The sequence below is a fragment of the Geospiza fortis genome, unplaced genomic scaffold (genome assembly GCF_000277835.1).
Source record: "Geospiza fortis unplaced genomic scaffold, GeoFor_1.0 scaffold241, whole genome shotgun sequence".
Classification (NCBI taxonomy): Eukaryota; Metazoa; Chordata; class Aves; order Passeriformes; family Thraupidae; genus Geospiza; species Geospiza fortis.
In genome coordinates, this window is record NW_005054491.1 from 407068 (window position 1) to 416988 (window position 9921).

Sequence of the window (9921 nt, forward strand, 5' to 3'; positions counted from 1 at the left end):
TTAATATAATATATAAAGAATACTAAACTAAAACTATACTAAAGAATAGAGAAAGGATACAGACAGAAGGCTAAGTATTTTCTGAGACCCTCTCAAAGGGAGGAATGATGAATCTGACTCCATGTTCTTAGAAGGTTATTTTTTTTATTTTTATGATCTATAAAGAATATAATATATTAGAATATAATAATATAATAATATATTCGAATATAATAATATATTCGAATGTAATAATATATTGATATATTAGACTATAATAATATATTAGAACATAATAATTATATTAGAATCTAATATATTCTATTAAAATATATTATATTCTTAATATAATATATTAAGAATACTAAACGAAAACTATACTAAAGAATAGAGAAAGGATACAGACAGAAGGCTAAAAGATACTAATGAAAACTCATTACTCCTTCCAGAGTCCTGACAGAGCCTGACCATGATTGGTCATTAAGTCGGAACAATTCACATGAAACCAATAAAACAATGTTGGTAAACAATGTCCAAACCACATTCCAAAGCAGCAAAACACAGGAGAAGCAAATCAGATAATTATTGTTTTCATTTTTCTCTGAGGCTTCTCCGCTTCCCAGGAGACAATCCTGGGCAAAGAGATTTTTTGGAAGATGTGACAGTGACACAGATCTGATGGGGGGTTCATCCCAGCAGGTGCTGAGCTGGCACAAGGAGGGGAGGGGTTGGCAGGAACATCTGTGCCCGCTGTGCTCACAGCACTATTCACACTCTTATCTTTGACCACGGCTGGTGCTTTAATGGGAAACTCCCAAGTCATGAAAATGGGTGTTTGGTGTTGTCCCTCTGAGGCAGAGGAGGCTGCTGCATTTTGCCAGCCTCACAGTACATCTCTGAATCCTCAGTTAAATTCTAGTTAATTGGAAATTGTTGCTTGATGTGCTCATGCTTATTTCAGTCTGCAAAGCAGCAAGCCCAGCATTACTGATTTTTCTAGAACCTGGCACTGAGTGGAGCTGCTCATCTGCCAACCCTCCCCTGCACATCAGGCCAGATCCAAGTGCTTGATCTTGTTTCTAAATATGTATCCTCGAATAAAACAAGTTTCTTTGGAGAGCTGGAGGCATTTCCCCCTTCTTCCCTCTGTCCCCAGGTGTGGTGCAGGGGATGATCACTGGAATTCGGGGTCTGTGTAATGGCCTGGGGCCAGCACTCTATGGTTTTGTCTTCTATCTCTTCCACGTGGAGCTGAACGAAATGGCTGAGGTGGAAACGTTGGGCAAGGCCTCCAAACCCAACATGGCCAACCCTACAGATGAGGTACCTGCTCAGCTTCTCACTCTGTTTTCTGGGCTGTGTTTGCCCTCATGCTTGAATCATTCCTGTCTCTCTCTCTGTCTCTCTCCAGAGCAGCATCATCCCTGGGCCACCCTTCCTGTTCGGGGCGTGCTCCGTGCTGCTGTCGCTGCTGGTGGCCCTGTTCATTCCTGAACACAACCTGGCCCTGAGGTCAGGCAGCCACAAGAAGCACAGTGCAGGGGCCCAGGCCCACCCCCACAGCCCACCAGCTGGGGGGTCTGATGGCAAGGAGCCCCTTCTGGAGGACAGCAGTGTGTGAGGTGGGACAGGGGACCTGCCTGGGGCTCGACTCCACATCGAGGATGGACTCAGCAGGAGTTCAGGGAAGGGGAGAGGGATCCAAGGTAACAGACTGTGCCACTAACAGCTACTGAGGAGGGATGAGGTTTCCCTTCGAGCCAAATACACCCAGCTGGTGCAAAAATGGAATTGTATCACCTGGTGCTGATGGAAAGGGGAGATAGGGAACTGCTCCACTGGAGGGATAGTTCTGGAAAGCAAACCTGCCCTTGTGAGTGACCCCTGTGTGCCCTGCCAAACCCTCTGCCTGGGCTGTGCTTGGTGGGAGCTGCCCCTGGAATCAAATCTGGCATTTGCTCCATGCCCCATCCCTGCCAGAGCCGTTCCTGCTGCTGGCCCTGGCAGCCCTGCAGGCTGTGGTGGCACCCTGAGGGGACAGGGGCTGGGTGAGGCGCAGGGGGTGCAGCCCTGAGCTTCCTCTCTGCCCCAAGTGAGACTCAGACCAAAAAAATCTAAATCTGCTGACTTCATGTTCTGATGAAGAGGATAAAAATGAAGAAGTTGCAGCTGAGAAGGGCAACTCCATGAATTACAAACACTTGGATGGCCACAATGGCTGTGGTTCTGTTTGCTTTTCTTTTTTCTTGTCACTCTGAGGTGGCATTTGCCTGTTGCCTCCACAGGCACTAGGTAGAATTTATTTTCAGAAATCTTTTCCTGGAGCTGTGAGGGTTGTTTAGGAGATACAGTTCTCTGGCAGGTTGGAGAAACAGCTTGGCTGTGCTGAGCACTTTGGAGATGAGTGGTTTCCTGGGAGAAAGGTCAGAGAAATGTCTGTTTACCTTGAGAGCATTGTATAAAGCATGCTGGTTTGCCCCTGGGCTCCTACCATCTGATGCTAAACCCAAAGAGTGTCCAGAGCTGGTTTGTTCTCAACCCAATAGATTCTGATGGTGAAGGTTGTGTTGATTTGGACTTAGGGGTTTGGATGCCATGTGGCATTTCTGAGCCTGCTTTTGTTTGTGGAACAGTGGAACTGCAACCTGTGCTGCAGGCTCAGCTGTGCTCAGAAAGAGCAGGAGGTGGTGAAAGGAGCTGAGGCAAACAGGGAATGTGTGGTTGTTTATAGAAATGTGGCAGAGGGCAGGAAAAAATTGTTCTGATTTGAGTAAATAAGAAGTGGTGGCATTGAGCAGTTCTGGGAAGTAAGGACCAAACCAAGGACACTTCAGGAATCCTTTGTGAAAGGAATTGAGGGTGCAGCAGCCAAAGCAGTCTTGCCTTGGCTGTTCTCTGCCTGGGGTCCCCTCTCTGTGGGTTTGGGGAAGGTTACCCAGGGGAGAGCAGCCAAAGGGGAGGCACTGCTGGCCCTTTGCAGACACACAGCAGTGACTGCAAATGCCATCTGGTTATCAGAGGTGGGTATTTAAATAAAAGAGTTGGCAGTTTGTTCTGCATTGATCTGGCAGCTCCTGTGCTCAGAACCAGGAGCAGCTGGGACGCTGAGGGATGCTGAGATGGGTCTGGCTGCAGGTCTGGGGAGGAGCAGAGCCAGCAGAAACTTCCTTGACCTGCCATGACTCCATTTTTCCCTTCCCATGAGCTCCTTGTGGTGACACTCCCAATTCCCAAACATTAGTGGGATGGTCAGTACTGTGTGTGCATGGCAAGCTTTTATCCTGAAGGAAATCCTGTCACTTGCACTTCCAGGCAGCAGTTCCCCCACCTCTGTTCCTCACAAAAATGCCTTTTTTAGATGGGGCTTTCCCCAAGTCCTGGCAATCTGTTGATTTATATAGGTTAAAGTGAGCTGAAGTAGGATTTCCCCTCACACACAGATGAAGTAAAAATATGGAATTGTTACCTCAGAGCTTCACGGGTACAATACAGCAACACGTTACAAAAAGATGAGCATAATTTATATGATATAAAGTATATAGAGATATATTTTTAAAAGTCCTCTCCCTTATTGCATAGTTTATTGAAACCAATGTGTTTCTGGTCCCATTCCCTCTCACCACTGCTGCTGCCTGTGGCTTCTCAGCCTCTCCTTCCCCTCAGACCCCAGAACTGTCCAGAATTTTCCCTCCCAGCTCATGTCCCTCACCCCTGAGCTTCTGGTGATGCTTCTGGACATGTGCATGGTGGGCCTGGAGTGTTTTGGTCCCACTGGTCACCAGTGGGGATATGGCAGTGGGTGGATGGAGGGGGGTACAGCACCAGGCAGCAGCAGGACCTCTCCAGGTGCCATCCCCAACAGAAAAGTGGCTTGTGCTGGTGTGCAGAGCTGGCAGCAGGGGCTCTTTGAAGGTGCAGGGAGCAAGCAGGGATCCCCTCCCACCTTGTTGGGGTTCCTCTCACCTGGTTTGGTGGGGCCTTGGCCCGGTGCCTCCCCTTCCCTCCTGCTCTGCCTTGATGGGACAGAGCAGGAGCTGGGCCAGGCAATGCTGGAGCTGAAGTTACCAGAGCCAGATGAAGAACAACTTGTTCTGAAGGGCTGGTGCTTCTGCAGCATCCCACGTGGAGGCTGGAAAGGCTGTGTGGAGCATTCAGCTAGTTTTTGCCAATTCTTGTTACTTTCTATGAAAACGCAACTTTTTAAAAAGGAGTCTTTTCTTAAAATCTGCTTGATCTGCTGTGCAGTGCCTGAGCCTGGCTGTTTAATGTTGGGATTCCCAGGATTTGTCTGCAGGGACTTAAAAAATCTGGGATGGTAACAGCAATGCCCAAACACAAGGCAAAAATCATCTCAGTTGCCTGTCAGCAGTCCTGGCAGGTCAAGTGAGTTTCAGCTGATCTTGTTGCATTAAAAACCTGAGTTACACCATTGCTTTCTCTTCTGTCATTAATTTTGCTAAGTAGGAACTTTTTACTTCCCTGTTTTTATTCTTTTTCTGCATTCCAAAGGCTGTTGACAGCTGTGGTATCTTCAAAGCGTGGGCACTTGGCCCCACCTCTGCTCTCTCACAGTTCACCATCACGTGTGTTTGTGTCTCTTTTTTTTTTTAAGCTAACGATAAAATGTATTTATTTTGGTTCAGGTTGTGTTTGGAACTGGCTAATCTCTCCCTCTGATGGATTATTTATTAAACTGCTGCTTTCCTGTTGTGTCAAAGGTCTCTGTCCTTATTCCTCTCCATCACCAGTGGTACCAGGCAGCTTCTGCCTGGAATTTAAATTCCACTTGAGAATTAAGTGAAGATGTGGCACAGGTTTGGGAGAGCTGGGTGAGGGTTACCAGTCCCTGCCCCAGCCCAGGATGGGAAGCAGCTCCCTGCCCCACTGCAGCCTCCTCCTGGACTGGTTTAAGTAACCCAGACTCTATTGTCTTAATTTTTCAGCCATGCCTAATTTAGATCTTATCTGACTCATTTAAACACTCTTTGTGGCGGCTGAGGATGGTCCTAAGTGACTAATATAATAAAAAAAAATATATAAACACATGCAAGCCAGCTCTGGGGATGGGAACTGGTGCTTGATGGATGGTATCCTGGAAAAATGAGCCATTACACAGCCTGTTGCTTCTGTATGCATTTCCTCCAGACTGGAACTAGCTTTTGTTTTATTGTTTCCATCTTGAATTGAGAGAAAACCTGTGACTTGTCTCACATGAGGTGGCTGGAGAACAGAGAGCAGGTGTTGACCACTCTTCAACAACATCCTGCACTGGTGTGGTGGCTCCTGGGGCAGTGGCAAAGCCTTGTCCCTTGTCCCTTCTGGTGACAGACCCCAACCTGAGGGGCTCTGGGGGTATCCTGTGCTGGAGCCAGCACTGGTCCCTTGGCGCTTTGTGTCTCCAGACTGAGCTGTTTTGTTTCCTGAGCAATATCTCTGCACAAATTTTTCCCCTGCACAAATCCCTGCGCCTGCCCTGAGGGAGGAAGCACAATCTGCCTCCAGGAAAGGTGTTCAGGCCCCTGAGTCTGGAAAAGCAGCATTGCCTTCACTCCTTCAAAGGCTTCCTGTGGGCTGCAAAACACTCCTGGTGTGTAATCTTGCTCCTTCTGCCCTGTGCACGCAACCTGGTGCTGTCCCTGTGCTGTTCCTGTGCTCCTCTGGGCTGGGGGAAGTCTGAATTCCACCAAGCAGGAGGTGGAACAGAGGTTGTGGTGGGTTCACCACTCAGAGTGAGCAAGAGCTGCCCTGGGGGCTCTGCCAAGTCCCCCTGATCTGCTCCTGGCTCTGTGGCTGAGCTGTTGGAACTGGAGGGTTTTCAGGTTTTGACTCCATTCTCTTCTCTCTTGCCCCCTCTGTGGGTGGCTGGGGCTGCTCTGGGCACTCCAAGCCCCAAAACAGAGAAAGTGCAGCACAGGGTTCTTGTAAATACTAATTTCTTAAGGTCCAGGAAAGTCTGAAAAAGCTTCTTTTTAAGATGAGGTGGTTCCCTAAATGCTCAGCTCTCGTTCAGAACTGATTCAGGGGTTTTCTCATCACACCAGTGCCACAATCAGGGTTGTGGGAGAGGCAAGTGAAACCCTGGCACCACTTGTGTGTGTCCTCAAGGTTCCCAAACAAATTTCTGGGAAGATCCTGCCATTGTGGGAGCAGCCCTGGCCATGGTTTGTCCCAGGGTTGGGCAGGGGGGCTCTGGAGGCTGCTGAAAAACCCGGGAAGTGGCTCTGTTAACACAGGATGGAAGGAACAAAAAGCCCAGCACCATTAATCACCTGCTTCGGCTGAGTGAGCACATTTGGTGGGAAGTGTTTACAGAGCACTTTCCTTGCTCAGAGGCCTCCTGCACCCTCGAGAGAATTAATGGCATGACCTTCTAAAATGATGCATGGCACGCCCAGTGCATGGAGCTGCCTCTCAGAGCAGTTCCCAGCTGGGAAATGTCCAGCTCCTGTGATGGCACTGGGTGCAGAGATGGGCATGTCCCTCCCTCAGCCCTTTGGGACCTTCCCCAGCCTGGGCTGCAGCCTGGCAGGGTGGGATGGGGCAGAACAGGGCTCATCCCTCCATGGGGAACTGGGCAGGAATGAGGGAGTGATGCCAGACCCAGCAGGGAGCCAGGACAGATGCTGAGAGCCTCGAGGTTGGATAATGCAGGGTGTTCAACACCTTCTCTGTGATGACATTTTCTCCATTTGTACCACAAGACCAACCCTCAGAGGAACACCTGCTTCCATCTCTGAAAATGCCCTGTTTGAGGAATAAACAGGAATAATCAGCTCACTAACAGGGCTGATCACAGATCCTGGCTCTGCTTTTGGGACAGGGCCCTTTCCACAGCCCGCAGCAGATCTTGGGGTCATGGAAAGGCTGGTTTGCCAGAGCCGCTGGGGGAGTGATCCCTGCAAAAAAAACAGGGATAGAGCTGGATCTGAGCCACATCTCGGGCTGTAAGTGCGTGTGCAGGGCTCCCTGCTGGGGTGATGGGGCCCCTGCAGTCCCTTCAGGACAGGGACTTTCCTGGGTTTGGGGGGGCTGCCAGCTTGGCCCTCGGCTGGGTGTCGTGCAAAAGCCGAGCTTGGAAGAAAATCAGAAGCGTCCCTCTGGAAATACCCCTCGGGCGGGAAGTTGTGGAGATCCTGGGGCCGGTGCTCGTGGGGGCGGTTCCTACCGGGCTTAAGAAGGGCTGAGGTTGGGGCCGGCGGCCAGAAGGAGACAGCCCCGGCCAGCAGCACCCGCTCCCTGCAAAGAGGGAAGGAATGAAAGAAGGGAAAAGCAGCGCTGCTGCTGCCCTGTGGGTGATGGAGCCGGCTCCCGTCCTCTTCCTCCTTCTCCTCCTCGGCTCGCTGTGGGGCTGCAGCGGTGAGTGCCATGGGGCCGAGAGCCACCCTAAACCCCCGAGCCATCGTGCTGCTCTCCTTGCTTCACCCTACGGCCCCAGGAGCTCGCTGTCCCCGAGCCGTGACAGCCACGCCGTCCCCAAATCGCTGCTGTCCCGGCGCTGGGAGCCGCGGGGCGCTGGTGACTGTCCCCTCCCCTGACCCTGCACTTTCCTCCTGCCCAGGTGGCCCCGCTGAGCGGCTGGTGGTGACACCGCGGGAGCCCGTGGTGCCCTTTGGGGGCTCGACGGAGCTGAACTGCTCCTTGGCCTGTGCAGGGGGCAAGGTGGAGTGGAGGGGGCTGGACACAGCCCTGGGGACCATCTCCTCCTTCTCCACCCACAGCATCCTGCACATCAGGCACGCCACGGTGGCCACGGAGGGCATGAAGATCTGCCAGGGCAAATGCCACGGGCAGGACTACCAGAAAAGTGTCACGCTGAAGGTTTATGGTAAGCACTCCCTGTCGCAGACATCTTTTATGGAAAATCTTTTCTTTAAGATTTTTTCTTCCTGAGAAGCTGAGAGGCCTCGGGAACAAAATGTAAACAATGGTTATCTGCTGCTGTGGAATGCAACAGATGCATCTTTGATTAGCCCATGTTAGATGTTTGTAATTAATGGCCAGTCACAGCCCAGCTAGCTCAGACAGAGCCCGAACCACAAACCTTTATCATTCTTTGCTATTCTATTCTTAGCTAGCCTTCTGATGAAATCCTTTCTTCTTTTAGTATAGTTTTAATGTAATATATATCATAAAATAATAAATCAAGCCTTCTGAAACATGGAGTCAGATCCTCGTCTCTTCCCTCATCCTAAGACCCCTGTGAACACGGTCACAACTCCCCAGCCCATCCCTCACTGCCTCCTCCCAGCACAGCCCTGCACCCCCAGGGCAGCCCCTTTCCTCCTGAGCTAAAAATCACCCCTGACCCTGCTTTGACTCCTTTCCAGCCCTCCCAGACACGCTGAGGCTGGAGGCAGCTCCCCACACCCTGCACCCAGGCCACCCAGCCAACCTGACCTGCTCAGCCACGCACCTGTATCCCCCCACCGGGCTGGCCCTCACCTGGTACCGGGGCCACCACGTGCTGGAGAACCTTACAGACCCTGACTGCAAGGATGCTGATGAGGAGGAGCTGTGTAACATCGTTTCCAGCCTGTCGGTGAAGGGGACAGAGGTGGCAGAAGGGGTGGAGTTCAGGTGCGAGGTGACGCTGCGCGTCGGGCAGGAGACCTTCACCAGGGTGGCATCTCTGGTGGCAAGGGCTGAGGGTGAGTGCCAGGAGGGGCTGGGAACCACAACCTGCATGTCCCCCATCCCCTGGAGCCATCCCCCAGTGCCCTGTGCTCCTCCTAGCTCTGCCAAGCAGCTGCACCACTCCTGAATCTCCATCCCTGTCCCTCCTGGCACTGCCCCTTTGCTCTGGGGCTGCAGCGAGGTCCCCTGTGACCAAGGCTGCTGTGTTTGCAGCTGTGATGACACCAGCCGTGGCCACCTCCACGGGGAGCCCCAGCACAGCCACCGTGGCCACCACATCACTCCCTGCAGGGCCAGGTGTCCCCACAGGTGAGCCCACCACAGCACGGGAGCCCAACGCTGGCACCACTCTGGATCTGGCTGCTGCCACCAATCCTCCCTCCACGGAGCCCTCTGTGCCCCAGGACCCCACGGCAACCACCCACACGGCAGATGTGGCCACCAGCACCCTCCCTACGGCGACAGGGCCACCTCTGGGGACAATGCCAACCTGCAGCCTGCACATCTGGTCGCTGCCTCCCACCGGCACGCGGGGCAGGGCTCTGCGCATCGAGTGCCACGCTCGGTGCACCGGGAACGCCACGGTGGGCTGGCTCCGGACCCCCGCAGCCCTCGGGCAGTACCCGGAGGAGTCTGCGGGCAGCAGCTCCGCCCTGCGGCTGGACAGCGCCGAGCCCTGGCACCAGGGCCACTACCAGTGCGTCCTGCTCGGCCACCGCGCCCAGGTGGCCAGCCTGGAGGTGCTGGTGCTGGATGGTGAGTGCTGCTGGGCTGCGGACCCCTGCCCTCATCGCTGGGGTGGGCTGCAGCCCCTCGTGTCCGTGCCACAGTTGGTGCTGGGGGCTGGGGGGGGATGTCCAGGAAGCTTCCCCAGACCTTCCTGGACCTCAAGAAATTGGCAGTTACCAGAAAACCCCACAGTTTGTGGTGCACTTTGTTTTGGGGCTTGGAGTGCCATGGTTTAGTTGGGGTGTTGGGGCATGGGTTGGACTGGATGATCTTGAAGGTCTCTTCCAACCCAGTGATTCTGTGGATTATTCTGTGGATTATTCTGTGGATTATTCTGTGGATTATTCTGTGGATTATTCTGTGGATTATTCTGTGGATTCTTCTGTGAACTATTCTGTGAATTCTGTGAATTTTTCTGTGAATTATTCTGTGAATAATTCTGTGAATTATTCTGTGAATTCTTCTGTGAACTATTCTGTGAATTTGTGAACTATTCTGTGACTCGCTCACCCCTCAGCATTTCCATGCAATAACACCTCCGTGTGTTCGCAGATTCCTTCAGCTCCAGCCCTGCCATCG

At 52.2% G+C, this 9921-nt stretch overlaps 2 protein-coding genes across 2 annotated transcripts in view; both read left to right on the top strand.

The window, feature by feature from the left end:
* Positions 1 to 4696, top strand: part of LOC102044363 (hippocampus abundant transcript 1 protein-like) — a 9656-nt gene extending 4960 nt beyond the window's left edge. Inside the window, exons 10-11 of the mRNA XM_031063283.1 lie at positions 1136 to 1302; positions 1391 to 4696. Of these exons, the coding sequence (XP_030919143.1) occupies positions 1136 to 1302; positions 1391 to 1600 (377 nt within the window). The 3' untranslated portion in view covers positions 1601 to 4696. The remainder of the gene's footprint in view (positions 1 to 1135; positions 1303 to 1390) is intronic.
* A 2542-nt stretch (positions 4697 to 7238) lies between these two features.
* The window catches only part of TPGS1 (tubulin polyglutamylase complex subunit 1), a 7415-nt gene continuing 4732 nt past the window's right edge, over positions 7239 to 9921 (top strand). The window contains 4 exon segments of the mRNA XM_031063254.1: positions 7239 to 7335; positions 7538 to 7804; positions 8307 to 8627; positions 8827 to 9369. Of these exon segments, the coding sequence (XP_030919114.1) occupies positions 7275 to 7335; positions 7538 to 7804; positions 8307 to 8627; positions 8827 to 9369 (1192 nt within the window). The 5' untranslated portion in view covers positions 7239 to 7274.